Source organism: Scheffersomyces coipomensis, assembly GCF_036884675.1.
Source record: "Scheffersomyces coipomensis strain NRRL Y-17651 chromosome Unknown DFJ63scaffold_5, whole genome shotgun sequence".
Lineage (NCBI taxonomy): Eukaryota > Fungi > Ascomycota > Pichiomycetes > Serinales > Debaryomycetaceae > Scheffersomyces > Scheffersomyces coipomensis.
In genome coordinates, this window is record NW_027042896.1 from 1,059,203 (window position 1) to 1,080,743 (window position 21,541).

Genomic DNA, 21,541 nt, shown 5'->3' on the forward strand with positions numbered 1-21,541 from the left:
TTGTCACTAACTAAAAAAAAGTAAACCATTTTAAAACCAATGACTGTAAATAGTCTGGGAGGAATTCATTATAGATCAAATTGTCAGAAGTACACTCAATTGCAATGACAAAGGATTCACCGGAAGTTATCAAGAATGGAGTTGAGTATAGTCAAGTTCATGAAGATGAGGCTCCCATTTTATCCCATACTGAGGATGAAGATGAAGATGATGAAGATGATGAAGATAATCAAGATCAAAGCATATTTGGAGGTCTTCCACCTCAAGGCCATCAGAATGTAATTACTGATACTGCTACACAAGAAAGAATCATCATTCCCGATGAGCATCCTGAACAATTCCCTGCTGATGAGGATTTAGCTGCTGAATATGAAGATGATACTACTTATATTGATTTAATTCATTTAAAGATTAGTACTTTAGAAGCATTGAATTTATCAAGGTTTACTAAATTGGAATCATTATGTTTAAGACAGAATCTTTTAACTTCGATGGTTGGTGTTGGTGATTTACCAGGTGAAACCATGGAAGAATTGGATTTATATGATAATAGAATCAATCATATTTCAAGTAATATTAAACATTTAACTAAACTTACTAATCTTGATTTATCATTTAATAATATTAAAAACATTAAGAATCTTGAAACTTTAACAGAATTAGAGAATCTTTATTTTGTTCAGAATAAGATCAAAGAAATTAAGAATTTAGAAACATTAACCAAGATAAAGAATTTAGAATTAGGAGGAAATAAAATCAGTATAATATCAGAGAATCTTAATACGTTAGTAAATCTTGAACAATTATGGTTAGGAAAGAATAGAATTGAAAAATTTGAGAATATGACGAATTTAGTTAATTTAAGAGTACTTTCTATCCAATCCAATAGAATCACAAAGATTGAAGGTTTAGATAAGTTAGTTAATCTTGAAGAACTTTATTTATCTCATAATGGAATTGAAAAGATTGAAAATTTAGATCATAATACGAAATTAACTACCTTAGATATCACATCTAATAGAATAACAAAATTAGAGAATTTAAAACATTTAACGAACTTAACTGATTTTTGGTGCTCTTATAATAGAATTTCTAATTTTGAAGAACTTGGAAATGAATTAGGGAAACTTCCTGAATTAGATACTGTTTATTTTGAAGGTAATCCAATTCAACTTCAAAATCCTACTGCTTATAGAAGAAAAGTAAAATTATATTTAGGTCCAAGTTTAGCTAAGATTGATGCCACGTATATTCGTAGTTAGGTTGTTATGGCACGACCCCCCTAGTATTCTTTATATACATATGTAATGATAATTTTTAATGATACCGTCTCTCCTTAATAGTTTGTTTTAATTTAGTATTTGCCATTTAAGGCTAAATGGGTGAAAATGAAAGAACAAAGGACATATGGTCATTCAAAGCGAATAAAGAAAATAACGGAACTAGAAGTGTTTCTAAGTAAATCTAGAAACTTCTATTACCATATATCTTAATTATAATTATCATTATTACAGCAATATACAATTTATCTTTATATTTCCATCAACGATCATAATCACTCCACTCGAAATTTCTGGATAATTCTGGAACATTTTAAAGTGCGCACTCGTTTGGGAACTATCACCAAATTTTGCAATCACTCAAAAACTATATAAGGAAGGGGATCTTACCCCTTGAACTCGATTAATCAACTTACTTTTGTTACTCCTCAACTAATAACAATACAATTTCAAGCAATATGAGTTTCTACAATAATTTCTTTGATTCCGATTTTGAAGATTTCTTTAACAGAGGTTTCTTCAATAGACCAAGAAGATATGAATCTTCTATCCCTAATGGTTATTTCACTCCTAGAAGATTGATTGGTAATACTTATCCTCCTGCTAGATCATTGATTCCTTATGGTTATCCAGGTGAGGTTTTCCCAACTGCTTTTGATGATGATTTCTTTAAGCATTTCAATGATGGTAAGATGTTTGTTGGGTTTGATAATAATGTTGATTTAAAAGAAGAACAGGATAAGTATGTTGTTACTTGTAAGTTTGATGATTTGACTAATAAGGATTTCAAAGTTGATTTCCTTAAGAAAGAAAATGAATTGAAAATCAGTGTCGCTCAAAAGATTTCCAAGACAGATGAACAAACTGGTGCTAAATCTGAAAGTTCAAGCAATTATCTGAGTAGTCTTAAATTTGATAAACCAGTCAATCCAACTGCTATTACAGCAGAAACTAAAGATGGTAATGTTTTGATCACAGTTCCAAAAGTCGAATCTGATGCTGAAAATGTGGTTACTATTCAATTCAATAATAATGGTGATAATGTCAAGCATGTTATTGATGAAAAACCAGCCATTGCAAATCAAGTTGAAAATGAAAGCAAGTAAATAGGTAATTGTTATGTAACTGGTTTTATATAGGTAATTATATATTTTTGTGAATGAATGTGAATTGAATTAAGATTATGTAAATGCTGTAGTATTAAATTATATATACATTATGTAAAACGAGAAAAGCCAAACCCTTTTTACTCGAGCTTATTGTCTTCGGTTTTATAATTATCCAAAACAATTCTATAAATAAACGAAGGAGCAAAACCTCCAACATTAGTGATATAAATATCAATATGTTCGGGTGGTATATAATTATCCAATGGATTAGTGACAAGTTCGACATTTTCGACAAATTTGAAATCATCATAGTTTAAAACTTTACCTGAATTACCCACTTCAATTAAATCATCTCCATTAAATGGGTATAAGGGAGATAATTTGAATAATCCAGCTAAAGCAAACACGGGAGTTTTATGTTCTTTAGCACATTCAACCACATGAGCTACCCCAGAATTGGATATACAACCACCATTGGCAAATACTGCACTTGATCCAATGATAACTTTCCCAACTCGAGACATTACAGCAAATACAGTGGTATCAGGGATTAAAATAGTTTCAATTTTATGATCAGCTAATTTCTTCACAAAATTATGAGCAGTATTTATATCATTGGGAAAACTTTCAGTAACCAATACTGTAAACTTTCTTTTGGCTCTAGCTTTTATTAAGAATTGTAATACTGTTTCTGAAGTTGGAGTAGGAGTTAATAAAATTTCATTATCATGAATTAAATCGACAGACATGGTTTCAATACCTTCATTAACATTAGCGATCTCATCAATTAAATCTCTTATTCCTTCAATAACCACCGATCTAAAATCACTAGATTGTTTTTTCAGTTGATTATGTTGAACTTTATGACTGGTATTACTATTGGTGGATAATAAACTAAACATTGAACTCATCATTGGAGTATTATCATTATTACTATTTTCAGTTTCGATTTCATCACGAATTATAGCCAATACTCTTCTGACAATGTTCCCAGTTATGATTTTTCTAGGATATGCAGTATGAAGGATGGTCCCTACTTTTCTAATGATATTAATTAAATCATAAGGGTTAGTCCATCTTGCAGCTGATATAACTTTCATTAATAAATGACATATGGCTAATGCAATCACTTTATCTCCCACAATCTGATGACGTTTCAACCCAGACACCACTGGATCTATAAGAGACAAGATCTCAGGACTGATAGTAGTTGATGACATTGGGAATGATCTATGACCTTTGAATTGACGATAAACCTTCGGATGGTTGGCTGGGATGATTCATAGTTCTGTGTGTTTGAAAAGAAAAAAAATTACACCAAAAAAAGGTGTAAACTGTAAAAATAAGCTAAACTGTGAAAATGCTCTAAACTGTAAAGTTCTCCAATGAAAACTGTAAATATTTGAGTTTCTTAAAGTTTTCAGTTCGAAGTTGGTAGCAGCAGCTTCCTTACTTACTTCATCAATAGTTCAACTACACCAACCTAAGATCAAATGCCATCATCAAATGGAGTGTTGAATAAAGCGTTAGGATCACTCTTTGACTATTCGTCCAATTTCAAATTATCAATTGAATTGATTCAAAAGTTAGCTCAACAATTAAAGTTGGAAACTTTTGTTGATAATTTAAGGTATACGGTTGAAACCAACAACAGCATAGCTAAGGATGATAAGACGCAAAGATTAACGATTGCTGGGTCATATATACTTATTGACATCGATTTCATTGACGATAATCGAGTGGTGGATGTTTCTATATCGTTTGCTAATCAAGCAGCTGAAGCCATTAAGAGTCTTGAACATAATCTTCATGGCAGAATAAAATCAAACAAAATCGATAATAATGGTATAACGCAAGTGATTATTGAATCTAGTTTGGATTTATCGGAATATAATAAATTAACTAGTAAAGATGAAAAATCAATGTCAGAAAAGATCTTACTCCATAACTTATCATCCAAGAAATTGAATCAATTTCCCATCAATTTGAATTATTTAAGTAATATTGATAGACTCACATCATCATCGTTTGATGCATTTAATGTATTGGAGAAATTATCGTCTCTTTTATATGTTGTCAGTTCAATTGAATCAGAGGGTCAATTACAAGATTGGTTGGTTCAAGAAGGATATAAAGGTCGAGTAGGACAAGTTAAAGTTAATGATCTTGAAACTAATCAATTGGGGATTTTCATAAACTTTTGGAAAGATTATCGATATATCAATCATGAATATGAAGTAAATCATAATTCTAAAGAGTTACTCTTGGGAAATAAATATAATTTCTTAATTCATATGAATGTTTCAAAAGCTTATCGTCAACAAATAGATTATTTTGATAATTTAACCCATGAATCCTGGCAATTGTTTACCGGAGAACAACCCCAACCACAATCATACCAATTCCAATTCGAACAGGATAATTCATCTCAACCCCCACCATCTTCATCGTCATCCAGTTCATCATCATCAACAGACTCATCGGATTGGCGATTAAGTCTTACTTTAAATCATGAAATCTATATCCCTCAATTTATACTTGAGTATTTAGGCTTATTGCATCATACTCAAGGAGATAGTATTAAGAATTCAAGTATCATCCTGTTTAATAATCATGAAGATGTCTTATACGATTTAAAAGGTTTAAAAGATACACAAATGCCATTCAAAATTATAAATAATTTAATTTCAAATCAATTCATACCACTTAAATCAATTTCGGTCAATAAATTACTGGATATATCGATATTGATTCCTATTTTCCGTAATTTCATTGTATTTATTAACTTATTGAATACGATTGAAATTCGTAATAAAGAATCATTTAGTCATGATAGATCGAGTATAGCTAGATCAAGAAGAAATTCAAAAGTAGGTAGTATGTCAGGACTTAATCCTGAAAAGGAATTAACTGAAGAAGCTAAGAAGAAATTAAAAGAATCATTGAAATTACCTCAAGATGTTACTGATGAAGAATTACTTAGTTTGAATGCTATGTCTGAAAATGCCACTTATTCAACTATCAAACCAATAAGTCATAAAGAAACCAATTTAGAAGCGTTCTTAAAAGATCATTCTAAAAAGGAAGGTGATAGTGAATCAGGATTGGAAATTTCTAATCAAGAAAAAGCAGAATATATCTCATTAACCCTTGAAGATATTGATCTTACATCCCCATTTTTCGATTTAATACTATCGTTTGAAGTTATAAGTAAATTAGGTGAAGTTTATGTTAAATTCAAGATCTCAAATGGTGAAATCATTGAATTGAAAGATGGGAATGAAAATATGGAAGTTGATAATAATGATAAATCCACTAGATTTATAAAAGGTTTGAATTTAACGGAAGACGTTACTAAATCATTTACATATGTTTATTTATAGATGTAATTAAGTATGTATGTAAGAAGCTATGTACAAATAATTATAGTTTTTTCATTAAAATCAAAGTTTAACACCAATATGGATTGAAGCAACACCAAAGGTTAAATTTTCATATCCTTTTTCAGGAACGTAAAATCCGGCTTTTTCAATCATTGATTTGAATTCTTCTTGTTTGGGGAATTTTCTAATACTTTCAACTAAATATTGATAAGAATCTCTATCATCAGCGATTAATTGACCCATTAAAGGTAAAATTGAGAATGAATAAGCTTGATAAATATAATCAATGGCAGGATTATCAACTTGAGAAAATTCTAAACATGCGAATATACCACCTGGTTTTAAAACTCTATAAGCAGCATTTAAACCAGCTTGGATATTGGTGAAGTTTCTAATACCAAACGCAATGGTATAAACATCCTTTGAATTATCTTCAATTTGATCTAATTGTTCACCATTTTGAACTAAGAATTGAACTCTATCAGATCCATCATTCCATTTCGAAGCTTGATATCTTTTTTCACCTTCTCTTAACATATCAGCATTAATATCAACCACCGTCATAGTTGAATTAACATCATTAAATTTTCTTTCAGCATGATCTAATAATCCAAATGCAATATCACCAGTACCACCAGCAACATCAAGAAATTGTAAAGGACGATTCGATCCTGGTCTCATACCGGCATCTAAACGATTTATAAAATGGGATTTCCATAATCTATGAACACCCATTGACATAGCATCATTCATAATATCATAATTAGAAGCAACTGATGAAAATACCCCTCCCACTAATTTCTCTTTATCATCCTTATTGACGGTTTTGAAACCAAAATGAGTAGTGTTTTCTCCACTAGAATTCGAATTGAAACGTAATTGACTTGTCAATGGTTTAAGTCCCAAACTTCTGGACCTTATCAGATACCTTGCTAACTGAGACATGTTGAATAAGAGATGATATCTGACTATATAATACACAGTAGTTGTTGGTTATACCACTTTTTTCAACTAAGCTTTATATTGGCTAATGAATTTTTTGTTGCTCGTTTCCATTTTTGGAAATTTCACACTACCAAATGATTTTCTACGACAATTATTTTTAAAATTGCAAAAATTAAAAGTTTATATAAAGTTTTTGAATCTTTTTCAATTAATGTATATAAAAGGCTATATAAGCTGATAGTATTAAGACGATTTTAGGTAGTAGTGAGGGGAGGAAGGGAGAAGAATTAAAAGTATTTAAGCTTAAGCTTGGACAATTCTAACAGTGTTAGAGTGACCTGAACCTCTAGTCCAACCTTGAACAGTAACAATGGAATCACCCTTTTTAATGATACCTAATTCAACAGCTTCAGAAACAGCCCATCTTAATCTGTTTTCAACATCTTCTTGCCAGTTTTCAACTCTATCTTTGGTGTAAACGAATGGATATACACCTCTTGATAAATGAGAATATCTAGCTGATCTTTCATTTCTAGTAACCATCATAATTGGAACATTTGGTTTATATTTAGAAACTAATCTGGCAGATAAACCAGTAGTAGATAAAACAACAATGGCTTGAGCATTTTGTTCATAAGCAGCAGAAACAGCAGCAACGGCACAAGTTTCAGTGGTTGGAGTTGGTCTTTTAGCTAAAGCTCTAATTTCATTATGTAATGGTTGATAAGCAATGGCTTTTTCAGCAATAATAGCAGTATTATGCATCATGGAGACAGCTTCAAATGGATAGTTACCTTTAGCGGTTTCACCTGATAACATAACACAATCAGCACCATCTAAGATAGCATTACCAACATCAGAAACTTCAGCTCTAGTTGGTCTTGGATTATAAGTCATTGATTCTAACATTTGAGTAGCACAAATAACTGGTTTAGCAGCTAAATTACATTTAGCAATCAATTGTTTTTGAACAACAAAAACTTGAGGAGCAGGGATTTCAATACCTAAATCACCTCTAGCAACCATTACACCATCAGTTTGTTCTAAAATTTCATCAAAATTATTAACCCCTTGTTGATTTTCAATTTTAGCAATAATTTGAATATCTTTACCATCTTCACCTAAAACTTCTCTAATATCTTTAATATCTTGACCAGTTCTAATAAAAGAAGCAAAAATCATATGAACACCATTTTTAACCCCAAATCTAATATCAGCTTTATCTTTTTCGGATAAAGCAGGTAAATCAACATCAGTACCTGGTAAATTAACCCCTTTATGAGAACAAATTTTACCAGCATTAATGGATTTAACTTTTAAAGTGTTATCATCAACAATTTCTTGAACTTCAAATGATAAAACACCATCATCAATATATATAATTTTACCAACATCAATAACTTTGGTAATATTTTTATAATCAAGAAACATAATTTTATCATCAGAAGATTTAGCATATTTTTCATCAGTAGTAAAGATCATTTCATGATTTGGTAAGATTGGATAATCAACATCATTGGTGGTAGTACCAGTTCTAATTTCTGGACCTTTAGTATCTAAAGCAATGGCTAATGGTCTACCTTTATATAATTCTTCTGATTTTCTAGCGTTATCAACGACAGATTGATGATATTCATAAGAACCATGAGAGAAATTCATACGAACAATGTTTAAACCAGCTTTTCTTAATTTAACCATAACTTCAGCATTGTTGGTTTTTGGACCAATGGTACCAATGATGGAAGTTCTTCTTAAAACCTTATCAGGAGTTTCAGAAGTGTTTAATTGAGTTAACCAATGTAAAGAAGCGTGAGACATGATTGACAAATGATAATAGCAATAGGGAATTTATTTATCTAACTTTAAGTTTGACAAATATGGAAAGCAATTGATATGAAAGAGAATTGAATAACAATAACAATTGACAATTGGGAAAAGGGGAATTGGCAAATGATATATATATATAAATTAAAAATTATCAAAAATTTAAAAATTTCAACAAACCAGGTGGGATGGCTGATTCCCTTACAATGACTTTTTTTTAAATTTTTGTCTGTTATTACCATAAATTTAAATCAAACATCGCACATCAGGTGAAGAAATGTCTGTTCGTCCGCTGTCTGTCTGAATTGGTTTTTTTTTTTATTTAATTTTAATTTTTTAATTTCGAGATCCGGTAATCAGTGAGCCGTAACTAATTATTATTATTATTTTACTTACTTACACCCCTTGTTTAGTACAGGTTTCTTAATAGTTTCTATAAAATTGTCTGATTGACTCACTCACTGGTCTCGGGTAACGGTAATGGGAAATAGATAATATATAATAAATCGAGAAATTTGCAACCAATAACTGGGAAAGCATAATTCCATCAATATATAGACGTGGCAAGAGAAGAGAAGAGAAGGGAAGGGATAATGGGAATGTGAGACGGTAAAGAGGGGTGACCATTATGCAGGATATCAGTTACATATATAATCACCGATAATCCTATGTTAAACACAGAAGGTCAATTGATCCGTTATTAGACAATTCCTTGTCATTTTAGGTATCAATATAATTGTAATCGTCATACAACAACTAGACTGTCTGTTTGTCTTGTCTTGTCTTGCCTGGTCTGGTATGGTCAGTGTCAGTGTCAGTTGCTGTCAATTTTTTTCTTTTTGTCAGACACTAATTCTTTTTTTTTTCGTTCTCTCGCTCTCACTTTCATCAACTGATCCCAATCATAATAATTAATTGTAAATAATAATAATTACAACATCATATCATTCTATTTCATCGTGGCGATTGAATCATTCAACCAACCAACCTCCCAAATAGGATACTTGCTTATCAGATGACCTTGAACTATGAGGTAATTAAATTTGGCTATTGAATTTAGAATAACCTTGTTTAGTTTATTAAGACGTTTTTCAAATTTGATATACGATCCGATTAGTTATATATAAAATTATCCGCCAAATACTCCGATTGAGAAATAATAAAAAAAATCAGACAGACAGACAATTTATTCAATTTAGTCTCTTTGTGGTTTATCTCGGTATCGGACTTTTTTTTTTGGTTAATTGGATTTTTTGTTGGTGTAAATTTGATCATGTGACTGGTGAGGGGAAGGAAGCAAAAATAGACACTTTTATGGGTTACTGACTTTGTGGTCGTCGTTTGCTACTATCCCATTTGGATATGATACGGTAAGTGTATCTGTATTCAAACCATATCATAACTAATCATTTCATTTAGTTTGAGAGAATGTGTAATTAGATCTACAACTACGTAGATCACGTTTACTATAGATAGTAAAAAGTAAAGTCATATATATATTACTGGTAGCGCCTCCTCTCTAAATAAATAACAATCATTCAAGATTTTCAATCCATTCAGTAATTTCTTCCTCAAGGTATTGACTAATAAAGTGATTATTCTTTAATTTTGGGTTAAGCATAACAGTAACAATCTTAAATTGTCTAGAGATGTCACCAGGACCATATATTGATTGTGCATTTTCCTGAATAACTTCAAGTTCTCTCATTAATGAACTAGAATAAGGAAGTCCAACGTAAATAACAGTAGTAATATTAAAATTTCGATATTGTAATTGGAATTCATGAAGAAATTTACAATGTTTTCTAATCAAATATTCATCATCTGGATGATTCCCAAGATAAAATTCAAATCTGAAATTAGTACAAACATAGGATGACTTGGAAGCTATACTTATATTGTCTAGATGTAGATAAAAGAAATCTGGTATGGTTTTGTATACATCTTCGATAAGGTCAGTGTCTTCTAGTGTAAGCTTTCCTTCATAGAATGAATCATCATCGAATGATTCGGGGGCATCATGATAAACTTCATGTTCTTCCTCTATATCAAAGTCAGGATTACATGTTAACAAAAGTGAAGTGGTTGCATCATAATAAACTTCATGTTCTTCTTCCTTATCAAAGTCTGCTAGCAAAAATGAATTGAGTGCATCATAATAAACTTCATATACTTTCTCCCTAACAAAGTCAAGATTATCTGTTAACAAAAGTGCACCAGGTTCAATATTTGCATATTTGAATGGAAGAGGTTTTCTTTCTTCTTTATCTTCTTCTTTGCTGAGATCATAAAATGGAGTTTCATGTCTTATAACAATCACTAGTGGACCTCTGAACTCATCTGGTACCAGAACCCATGGAAGTCGAGGGTTTATGGAAAATCTAATAAACAACTTTTCCAAAACATAGCATGTAACATCTCTAATATCGGTAGTGTCAATCGATCTATCTAACATGGTTGACTCCCAGGTAGTATTCTTATTACAAAAAGAAGAGATTTGAAAAGAGAAAACTAAGATTGAATCTCTTATTTATGCACTTTTAGAACTTAGCTTGAATCTATTCTGTTATTTCAATTAGCCGATTTGGGGCAACTTTAAGGTAAACTTTTAGTTGCGAAAGAATAATGGTATGCCACAAATCAGGTAATAATAACATAAAAGCTACAATTATCACCAATTCAGAAAATATCTTGTTAATCACATACTGTCTATACTTGATTGGTATGCTTTTCAACCTTTATTTCAATCAGAACTGTGAATTGCACCCATTTTCATTCCCACTCAATTTCTCACTATAAATTATTTTATTTATGGTCTGTTGATCAAAACTGAGCAAAAAAAAAATACTCCACAAAAATTTGCCATTAAAGTTCAAACCATATTAATCAATCCAGGTTATGAAAGTATAGATGGTACTACCTATCATCATAGGGGTAGGAGCTACTGTCATAGCTCTTACTGTCAAATCCACATTTGCCGCGTATAGTAAATTCGTTCATTTAACTCCTCAAATGATAGCATCGTTAAACAATATCAAACTTGTTCGACCTAATGATAATGACATCAATGTTAGTAAGACTGATCCGAATTATTCCCATATAAAGTATTTAAGACTACGATATCCACATCTGGGGTTTAAAGATCCTATGACGGAACAAGAGGCATTGTTGATTATGGGGATTGAAGATGATGATATTATCAAGTTTAATAAGACATTGTTACGAGAACGATATCGAAAATTAATTATCCTAAATCATCCTGATAAAAGTGGGAGTCAGTATATTAGTCAAAGGATAAATCAAGCTAAAGATGTGTTGGAGAAGAGTTACATGTTTAAAAATGATAAGGATTAATCATAATAAATGAAGTGTATAATAAAAATTTTAAACTATCTGTATATATATATAACTTTTAAATAAATATTCGTTACTGCTAGATTGCATTACCATTGGATGTACCATTACTAAAATCAATGGTAATTTCATCTTCCACATTACCATTAGAAGTGATTTCTTTAACTTGTTCCTCTCCTTTAGCTTTTTCTTTACCCCCTTCGAAATTTTGTCTAACTCTTAAATAATGTTGTAATTCTTCAGCACTAACCGATGGGATTAATTCCAGTTGTGCCTTTAAGAAATCTTCCATCTTAACCAACACATTAATATCATCTTCTTTACTGATATTATCAAACCACCAACGAGTTGAGATGATTTCTTTACCTTGTTGAATCAAATTTTCATTGAATTGTTTGATTTTAACATCAACTTCATTGGCTATTCGAGTCATGGCATTCAACATTGAATCAGAACATAATGCATAAAAATCAGCCCCTGTGAATGTGAATGAACAATTTTCAGCAATCTTATCTAAATTAACATCATCATCTAATTTAAATTTTCTTGTTAAAGCTTCTAAAATCTTAGTTTGTTTATCATTGGTATCAGAAATACCTAAATATAACATTTTATCAAATCTCCCAGGTCTTAACAAGGCTTCATCTAATAAATCAGGTCTATTAGTAGCACCAACCACAAACACTCCATCTCCACCTTCACTACTCATCCCATCTAATTCAGCTAATAATTGAGATACAATTCTATCCATGACCCCACCGGAATCACCTTGATTACCTCTTTTAGGAGCGACAGAATCCAATTCATCAAAGAAAATAACACATGGTTTAGCATCTCTGGCTCTTTGGAAAACTCTACGAACATTAGCTTCTGATTCCCCAATATACATATTTAATAATTCAGGACCTTTAACGCTAAAGAAATTCAAGGAGAAATTAGTGGCAATAGCTTTAGCAAGTAAGGTCTTACCTGTTCCTGGTGGACCATAGAATAAAATCCCACTTCTCTTCTTTAAACCATTATTGAATAATTCAGGATGTTTCAAAGGCATATCAATGGTATCTAAAATTTCATCCTTAACTAAATCCAACCCCCCGATATCTTCCCATTTAACATTAGGGATTCTAGGTGCACCAATCGAATCACTGAATTGATTACGAGCTTCATTGATGGCTTCGTTGAAATCTTCTGGGGTCCAAGTTATAACCCCACCATCTCCGATATTGATAAGATCGAGAAGAGGGGTTTTCAATTGAGTTGATAATTTGATTAATCTTTTTATGGCCGATTTTTTTGATTTTTTAATGATGGAGATTAAATCACGAGGGGTTAACCCAGCTGATTGTAAGGCTAAATTATTGAAATTTATATCCTTACGAATTATGAATGGATAATCATTGATGTTGTTGATTTCATGATGATCGTGATTATGATGGGAGGAGTTTTCCTTTTGGATCAAGTATTTAAAGATTTGTAATCTTTCCTTCTCATTAGGGACGGTGAATTCGATGGTGAATTTAATTAATGATTTAAGATTATCATTCAATTTATCGTAATTATTACAACTCATCACAATTGATAAATTAGGATATTTACTGAGATAATCTTGTAAAGATTTGATAATCTTCAATGATAATGAGGTATGAATGGATGAATTCTGATCATTATCATCACTTGAAGGACATAAACTTTCAATATGTTTAAGATAAATGACATTGTACGATGAATTACCGATACTTGAATTAGGTTGATTGATTAATAATTTATCAATTTTCCCACTCAAGATCCCAATCGTTTTTAATTCTTGACCCGGGTTAATCAAATCGATACAATCCAATTCAATCAAATTCAACCCTAATTCATAACTTATATTCCTAACCATATTAGTCTTTCCGATCCCTCTGGTTAAGGAATTCAAAAGAATGGTAGTCTTAAGATTAATCTTGGATGTTAAGCATGTTTGTAAGATCTTTTTAAAATCCTTAGCATATTTGAAATCATGAGGGATGGTATTATAATTAAACATAGGAGGTAAATTAAGATATTGATACCATTTATAAAACTCATTCAAGGGTAATCTGGTGAATTCCACCCCGGAAGAAACCAATAAAGTCTTGGAAGGATCAATGATGAATTGATTAGTAGATGTTTGTTCCCCTGTGATAGATTTGATTTTAAACCATGCCACTGAATCAGGATCTCCAATGGGGATAACGTCTAACCCATCATTTGTTGAAATTTCATCAGTCATAGCATCATCATTGGTGGATTGTGGAGTTGAAGTTTCATTAATATGATCGAAAATGGTTTTGGATAAGACTGAATCGAGTACGATAGGGAACACATCACCTTGTTTGACACATTTGAATTGATTTGATAAACTTGTTTTCAAACTGGAGAAGAAATTACGTTGGAAAGTTTTATCCATGGTGATTTGAGAACATATTTTCGAAATCGTAACTGATTCTGCAATAGGAAGAGAATCATTTAATGAAGTTGTTGATGTGGATGATTTTTGAATTGGTTCAAGGGTGATTTTCGAATTTAAATTCAAATTTAAATTGATTAATAAAATAGGGGAAATGTAGATATAATTCTTTAAGAAAGATTTATGAGGTTCAACAAAGGTAAATATTCTCACAATAATTGAATCTGATGATTGATCACCGTAGTTCAATTGAATTAAATCACCATTGAATACGGGGAAATTCAATTTCATTAAATCTGATGTATTTATGAAAACAAATAATTCTGAATCTTCATTAGACCAATCGGAAGGTAATTCTTCAATATGTAATTTTTCTGGTAATGGATTAATCTTAAACTTATGAGATGATGAAATTGATCCATTAGAAGTGGGAAGATTTGATGGGGTTTCAAATTGTAAATTGGTTTGTAAATAAGTTGATAAATCCAAATCATTATCTAAATCAGCATAAAAGTCGTCCTCTTCAACATTTTCCTCCTCTTCATCTTCAGATTCGATATGAACACTGTCCTCTTCTTCATCATCACCATTCTCGCGATAGACATCATCAGTATCATGATTAATCAACACAATATTAGTACTCACTCCCACTAACCCTTGAGATAAAGGTTCACATAATTTAACTTTCCCATTAATCAATCTAATATGATCGTTATTATTGACGACATTCCCATTATGTAAAAGATATTGAGTTAAGAATTGTTGTTTTATAGATTGGTTGGTATGATCAATAATCAATTTATAGATTTCATTAGGTAACGAGATATAAACTTGAGATAAAGTTGGGATATGATTGGATGGGATTGATTTTATAATGGCGTAATTTAAAGTAAGATTATCAATAGAGAATTGATGTAATAAGTTTGTATTATTGATGAAATTGATAAGATTTGAACTTTGATGGTTGATAGTAGATATTTTGAATATGGTGAAAGTTTGGAAATAATCAGGAGCTCCTAATAATTTAATCAAGACGAATTTATCTGACTTTGATTCATCTGAGTCACCAAAGAGTTTAAGGTATAAATCATAGGATAATTCCAAGACATCATATGTCAATAATTGAGGATTATCAATGAATGAAACGTTAGCAATGGAAGTGATAGGTTCAAATGGAGGTGAAGTAGTGGTTGGATGGTTGGATGATTCATGACTATGACCATTTGATAATGATCCATTAGATGGTAATACAACCGACGGCATATTTTGATGTAGTTATCCACTTGGTTGATTGGTTGGTTTAGATGCCTTGTGAACTAATTCAATCAATCTCTTCTTAATAAATTGGAAGTGGAAGTGGAAGTAGAAGATAGAAATAATGAAAAATTCATAACCCATTTGGTGAATTTCTCCACAAAACATTTTTGTTCAGTCATTTTTTCGGTGTGAGTTCCTCGGTTTAAAAAAAGGAAAAAGTGTTGCAAAATTAAAATATCTATAATAAACAACATAATCATTCAATTAGTTGAATAGAATATTATATGATATGTGTTGGTATAGATAACATCTAATGATCATTCTGAAGGTCATAGGTTGAATCCATAGAGAATTTGTTTCAAGTTTAATAAGCCAGTTCTGAGAAGATAAGTGGAAGTAAACAATTCTGAACCACAATCATATAGTTACCCCCAAGAAAACAGTAGATACTCAATCAGGATTATGTATATAGATTGTTTATATTAGTTAGACATGGAAAGATTAGCTTAATTTTTAATATCATTTAGTATTCACCTTTATTGAAATATGTAAATAATTCGGGTAATACTTTGCGAAATTAATTATAAATGATGATGAATTATTAACAAGAATTGAATAAAATAAACCATTAATCAGTAAACTAATACCTAAAACAGTATATCACCCATCTTATCACACTTTTAGCTTCATAATATTAATATAGATATATAAAAAGTAGTGACTTTCATTAGATTGCAAAATTTTAATCCCTATATAAATAACAGTTGTTGACTTAATTTACCCGGACACTTTTCTCCCTCAGTCAAATTCAAATGAAAATTATAAAAAATTTTAAACCCATCAACTCAATATCAATCAACGATAGGTTCTTAAGATCATATAATATCATGATATAATCTAATATGTAAGTACATATCCCATCCCATCAATCCAAGCCATACGTCATCCATACATCCACTCTTGGAGGACATTTCAGTGATGATAATTTTTCATTTTTTTTTATACCAATTACGAGCTCTTTTTGAAATCTTTTACCGTTTTGGTAATGCATAGGTTTTATTGCAATGATCTGGTATTATTTGTCATAGTTACACTGATTTGGAATGTTTTTCCTGTGGGAGATGTATATATGGAGTGAATAAGTGAATTGGAATATTTGTTCTATTTGTTTGTTTGTTTGTTTACTAACTCCAATTATAGTTGTCTTCTGACTTTAGAATATGATTTAATATATGATATTTATATGAAATAACATGACTACTTGTAATCTGTAAGTAAAGTACTACTACTACTACTACTACTACTATTATCTCTACGATAATCACTCATTATATGATTCAAGATATGTATGTATTAAAATATGTTGTTTGTTTTTGAGATAATGTACTATATAATTAAATTAAATGATTTTAATTTCTAAATAATTTAAGCTTCATCTTCAACAACAACAGTGTTTAAACCTTTAGTGGTTGGAACAAAGACTGGTTCAACAAAGGCAAATAATTTATCCTTAGCATCTTCTTCATCATTTCTCTTTCTAGAAATTCTTAATCTTAATCTTTTTTCAACACCTTGAACACCTCTTTTCCATAATTGAACATTTAATTTTGGATCTAATCTAACATCAGAAGTACCCATATGTAAAGTGGCGAATTTTTTAATTTCTTTGACAGCTTTTGGAGCTCTCTTTTTGAAACTAACACCGTGTAACTAGAAAGAATAAAAGTTAGTATAAAATTATTTCATGGTAAATCATGAGTTGAAAGGTTAGTAAGTAGTGATATCAAGTAGAATGAGTATATGACATGATTTGATTCTATTGATGAGTTTGATTAGACTAGAGTAGAATTTGACTGGATATAGGTAGAGGTGATGGAAATATAATTGATGATTGATATTTTGTCATAGTCTGGAGTGAGATCCTACGTAATGTGAATGATAAAGTATCTTGTTAAAAGTAATCTTATTATGATGATCCAGATGGTTATAAACATAGTAATATGATTATACTTTGATATGATGAGTATGGTGGAAGTTGAGTTGATTTCTAAATGATTGATAAATTGATGGTTATATTGACATACTGGACATTGTCTGATTCTCTGAAATGATGGATTACTTTATGATTGATTGATTCTAGTAACATGACTGATTAATATTTCATTGAATAACTTGATATAAACATGATGGATGGATACGTTCATTCATTCGTTCACTTTCTTTCTCTTTCATTGATGGATGGATGGATTCATTGATTGATTGACTACTACTACTTCTCCAAACAAAGTATCAGATGGGTACATACTCTCTTGTGTAAGTTGATGGTGTATTCACGAGTAACAACGTCTTGTAAAGCCATTTTGTAAGGTTTGTTGTGATTTATTTCAATATAGATAAAAGACTATTATGATAAAATTTTTAGTATTAATAAATTTTTCTTCCTCTTTTTTTTTCAGACCTCACTGGTAGTACTTTGTGAGTACAGTTTAGTTTAGTTAGTGTGTAGATGGTTTAATGAGTGAGTACTATATAAAATAAAACATCCACACATCCACTTTACCTCCATGCCACAAAAATAACAATTTGTTTGGGTAGCCATAATTATATACAGGCACGAACACGTCACGTGCAATAGAAATACAGTTAGGGCTTCACACCTACTTAGTTTATTACTACTATACACATTCTAATGTTAACTAAGTTGACTTTTTGCAACTAACGAATTTAATCCATATAATTTATCAATATGTTTATACCAAAGATTATTAACATGATTATAGATCTTATCCACTAAGGTATCTTCTTCTTGTTCTTGTTCTTGTTCAATTACTTCTGGTTCTTCTAACTTTAATGATATGATATTATCTTTATTATTTAAGATTAACGATTTATTAGTATTGATTAAATCCCATACTCCAATGATATTAACCAATATCTTAATCGTGACATCTTGATCTAATAAATCAGTAATAGTAACCACTTTAACAGTTCCATCTTGATTCTGATTAATCACATACGATATACTATCTTTTGTAAATTGATTCACTAATTTAAACTTATCTTCATATTTTCCCCTTATAACCATTTGAAGGGATGTTTTCGATATGATTCTTCCTCGTAACAAATAAGATTCAACTATAATCAATACTATAATCAAATTCGATAAATATTGCTCTAATACCATAGATATCTTCTTTTCTTTTCTTTCTAATTCTGATATAACTCCCTTCACAAATGTTAATAATGTAGGTAAATGATTCAAAATAACAAGATTTATAATCAATTGATAACTCAAATTAATCAATTTCACTTCCACTTCTTCATTCACTTCATTATCTTTAAGTCGTAATTGATAATTCAATTTAAATATCTCATTAATAATCCCCGTGCCCCCAGAAATCCCTCCTGATCCTGAACTACTCCCCACAATCATTCCTTCTAATTGATACTCCGATTTCAATTTCAAAAGCTTAATAAGGAAATCATAATACTTCAAATCCAATTTAGGTAATGGATACACACTTACATTCAAATCTTGGATATTCTCCTGTAAATAAAGAATATTATTAATATTAATACTTTCAATGTGTGCAAGATTGACTTCCAGATTGAACATAAGTAAATTGAATCTTATCTCCCAAAGTTTTAATAAATCATTGATAGAGTTGGATGAGGTTGATTTGCCATGGGTTTGGATGATATAATATAATTGATCAATTATATTCCGATATGATTGAGATGCATTTGGTAAGGTTAATTTGGTATAGATTTGTTCTAAGGTGGTGGTTTCATCTATGGAGGGTAATGGTGGTGGTATCCTTGCGAATAATGAATCTTGAGTTATGTAATCCAATGACATGGTGTGGATATAATCTACCCTTTATGGTCCATTGATTAGCCTAGTTGATGATAGTTAATTTTTGGTTCTCTATGTTTTTGCACACAAAACAAACAAAAACCAAAAATTAATCAAACCTTATCATCATACAATCACCATACAATCATACCATACCACCACACATACTAACCATGTCCCATAATGATATACTACGAGAATCCAAATTAAACCAACTAAATCAACTCAAACAATCAAACCAATACTCCAAACAATTAATCTCAACCTTATACACCATCATCAAATCAAATTCCAACCCAGGAATCACCATCAATTCATTAACATCATCAACTTCCACCACGAGTCTTATCGATAAAATCACTACCATCCATCAATTGAACGAGGAGATCGATAAACAATTGAATAATGACATTGCTGTCAATTTTGAATTGTTGATGAAGTATAAATTGAAATTACATAAGGCAATTCAAGATTGTCATAGAGGAATGGGAGGAAGTATGAGAGGAGGAAAGGGACAACGAAGTAGGAGTCCTGGGAATATCATCTCTTCTTTACAATCTCGATCGGAAGTTATAGACCAAGAATTACGAATATTAGAATATACTTTAAAATTATTAAATTAAATACTATATAAATCATGACTTGAAAGTAAAGTCATGATGAGACGAAAGAAACATAAATAGGGAGGTCTGTGCAATGATATTATTAGTTATATAAGTATATAGGAACAAACGTAATCTAGGAAAAGCAACATAGATAGATAGATAGATAGAAAATGCAAGGGTAGGAATAAGAACATGAATGATCATGATGATTTCATAACTTCGTAGGATGGATATTTAAGATGAACAATTTAAGGTAATCCCTTAGCGGCTCTTTCCCATTTTTCTTCAGCTATCCAACCAATATTAATGATTTTAATTAAATCAGATAAATTAATTCTCTTATTATTCTTCAATACTCGATTTTTATCAATAAGATAATTATAAATCTTAACGTATGAATCCCTAGGGATATTCAGGATTGAGGTTTGGGTTAATCTTGATTTTAATTTCTCCTGTATAGCAGGTGTATTGGCATTATGTAACCATTTCAGTCTTCTAAATTCCCATAATGTGACTCCGATATTGACGGAGGGGTTATTGTTTATTAATGATTTTTTTTGAATTTCCAACTCTTGTTTCAATTTATACAAGTCAAGATCTTGATAAGTTATATCGTTATAATCCATGTCATCAAGAATATCTTCATCATTATCACTTAAATCTTGATCTGCTTCTTCTTGATCAGGAGTAAAACTTTGTCGTATGAAATCTTGTAATGTATAATTCAATTTCGTTTGACTATCACTTATAAGAGTAGTTGATGATTTCACATCATTTGAAGGTGATGATTGATTTTGACCTTGTTGTTGTTGTTGATGATATTCTACCATTTTATCCAAACTTTTAAATTTTTTAAATTCTTGTAAGAAAGTCTCTTCCATTGAGGTATATCCTTTTGAACTTCTCATAAGACGATCGAAATGATCTTCTTCATCAACTTCAGTAAATAAATCGTCGATTAATTCGTCACTGGTGAAAACTTCTTCTGATATTGATCTTAATCTTAATAATAAGAAATTCCATTCACTTGAAATTTTCTTAAAAAACGACACTTTGGATCCACTACTGTTATTGTTTGATGATGAGGTTGGACCTGGAGTAGTATGACTTGATGGATTTAAAGGGGATGATGATTTTAAACTTCGTAATGATTTCTTCTTAAGTATAGTGGTGTTACTATTATTAATATTATTATTATTATTATTACTGGTTGTACTTGACGGGAATGAAGAATTTGATGAGTTTGAAAAAGGAGTGGATGATGCTGATTTTAAATAGGTGGATGTTTTTATATCATTAATCATAATTAAGAGAAAGGATGGATAAAGAATGCAAAAGAATGATATGATATGATATGATATGATATGATATGTATATGATATAGATCTAAGGTATGATTAAGAAATGAAGGAACCTGAACCAGAATGAATGAATGAATGAAACAAAGAAAGAAAGAATGAAAAACCCAATGATTAAGATGAGATGAGATATGAAATGACA

At 30.5% G+C, this 21,541-nt stretch overlaps 13 protein-coding genes across 13 annotated transcripts; 5 read left to right on the forward strand and 8 right to left on the reverse strand. All coding sequences in view use genetic code 12, as the record gives it.

Annotated features, from left to right (window-relative positions):
- Nucleotides 1-104: 104 nt before the first annotated feature.
- Nucleotides 105-1,262, forward strand: SDS22 (type 1 protein phosphatase-activating protein; the record flags this gene model as incomplete). The annotated part of the gene is made up of 1 exon (XM_064905160.1): nt 105-1,262. One exon carries the CDS (start codon nt 105-107, stop codon nt 1,260-1,262), a length of 1,158 nt encoding a protein of 385 aa, XP_064761146.1.
- A 441-nt stretch (nt 1,263-1,703) lies between these two features.
- On the forward strand, nt 1,704-2,459 carry HSP21 (Hsp21p). The gene has a single exon (XM_064907144.1). The coding sequence runs from the start codon at nt 1,739-1,741 to the stop codon at nt 2,384-2,386; it is 648 nt and encodes a 215-aa protein (XP_064761147.1). The 5' UTR covers nt 1,704-1,738; the 3' UTR covers nt 2,387-2,459.
- Nucleotides 2,460-2,526: 67 nt separating this feature from the next.
- GCD7 (translation initiation factor eIF2B subunit beta) lies at nt 2,527-3,609 on the reverse strand (the record flags this gene model as incomplete). Its single annotated transcript, XM_064906363.1, has 1 exon — nt 2,527-3,609. The coding sequence occupies one exon, from the start codon at nt 3,607-3,609 to the stop codon at nt 2,527-2,529; it is 1,083 nt and encodes a 360-aa protein (XP_064761148.1).
- A 136-nt stretch (nt 3,610-3,745) lies between these two features.
- MED1 (Med1p) lies at nt 3,746-5,802 on the forward strand. The gene has a single exon (XM_064903926.1). It carries the CDS (start codon nt 3,883-3,885, stop codon nt 5,770-5,772), a length of 1,890 nt encoding a protein of 629 aa, XP_064761149.1. The 5' UTR covers nt 3,746-3,882; the 3' UTR covers nt 5,773-5,802.
- A 30-nt stretch (nt 5,803-5,832) lies between these two features.
- On the reverse strand, nt 5,833-6,717 carry COQ5 (2-hexaprenyl-6-methoxy-1,4-benzoquinone methyltransferase; the record flags this gene model as incomplete). Its single annotated transcript, XM_064906364.1, has 1 exon — nt 5,833-6,717. The coding sequence occupies one exon, from the start codon at nt 6,715-6,717 to the stop codon at nt 5,833-5,835; it is 885 nt and encodes a 294-aa protein (XP_064761150.1).
- Nucleotides 6,718-7,020: 303 nt separating this feature from the next.
- Nucleotides 7,021-8,535, reverse strand: CDC19 (pyruvate kinase; the record flags this gene model as incomplete). Its single annotated transcript, XM_064905176.1, has 1 exon — nt 7,021-8,535. One exon carries the CDS (start codon nt 8,533-8,535, stop codon nt 7,021-7,023), a length of 1,515 nt encoding a protein of 504 aa, XP_064761151.1.
- Nucleotides 8,536-10,075: 1,540 nt separating this feature from the next.
- On the reverse strand, nt 10,076-10,996 carry DFJ63DRAFT_314427 (uncharacterized protein; the record flags this gene model as incomplete). The annotated part of the gene is made up of 1 exon (XM_064906365.1): nt 10,076-10,996. The coding sequence occupies one exon, from the start codon at nt 10,994-10,996 to the stop codon at nt 10,076-10,078; it is 921 nt and encodes a 306-aa protein (XP_064761152.1).
- Nucleotides 10,997-11,223: 227 nt separating this feature from the next.
- Nucleotides 11,224-12,256, forward strand: MDJ2 (Mdj2p). The gene has a single exon (XM_064903934.1). It carries the CDS (start codon nt 11,452-11,454, stop codon nt 11,893-11,895), a length of 444 nt encoding a protein of 147 aa, XP_064761153.1. The 5' UTR covers nt 11,224-11,451; the 3' UTR covers nt 11,896-12,256.
- PEX6 (AAA family ATPase peroxin 6) lies at nt 11,975-15,586 on the reverse strand (the record flags this gene model as incomplete). Its single annotated transcript, XM_064906366.1, has 1 exon — nt 11,975-15,586. The coding sequence occupies one exon, from the start codon at nt 15,584-15,586 to the stop codon at nt 11,975-11,977; it is 3,612 nt and encodes a 1,203-aa protein (XP_064761154.1).
- Nucleotides 15,587-17,005: 1,419 nt separating this feature from the next.
- DFJ63DRAFT_289012 (60S ribosomal protein eL31) lies at nt 17,006-17,939 on the reverse strand (the record flags this gene model as incomplete). Its single annotated transcript, XM_064905196.1, has 2 exons — nt 17,006-17,290; nt 17,886-17,939. The coding sequence occupies 2 exons, from the start codon at nt 17,937-17,939 to the stop codon at nt 17,006-17,008; spliced, it is 339 nt and encodes a 112-aa protein (XP_064761155.1).
- A 333-nt stretch (nt 17,940-18,272) lies between these two features.
- Nucleotides 18,273-19,439, reverse strand: DFJ63DRAFT_314430 (uncharacterized protein; the record flags this gene model as incomplete). The annotated part of the gene is made up of 1 exon (XM_064906367.1): nt 18,273-19,439. One exon carries the CDS (start codon nt 19,437-19,439, stop codon nt 18,273-18,275), a length of 1,167 nt encoding a protein of 388 aa, XP_064761156.1.
- A 170-nt stretch (nt 19,440-19,609) lies between these two features.
- DFJ63DRAFT_336568 (uncharacterized protein) lies at nt 19,610-20,059 on the forward strand (the record flags this gene model as incomplete). Its single annotated transcript, XM_064908403.1, has 1 exon — nt 19,610-20,059. One exon carries the CDS (start codon nt 19,610-19,612, stop codon nt 20,057-20,059), a length of 450 nt encoding a protein of 149 aa, XP_064761157.1.
- A 230-nt stretch (nt 20,060-20,289) lies between these two features.
- On the reverse strand, nt 20,290-21,345 carry DFJ63DRAFT_336569 (uncharacterized protein; the record flags this gene model as incomplete). Its single annotated transcript, XM_064908404.1, has 1 exon — nt 20,290-21,345. One exon carries the CDS (start codon nt 21,343-21,345, stop codon nt 20,290-20,292), a length of 1,056 nt encoding a protein of 351 aa, XP_064761158.1.
- Between the last annotated feature and the right edge of the window lie 196 nt (nt 21,346-21,541).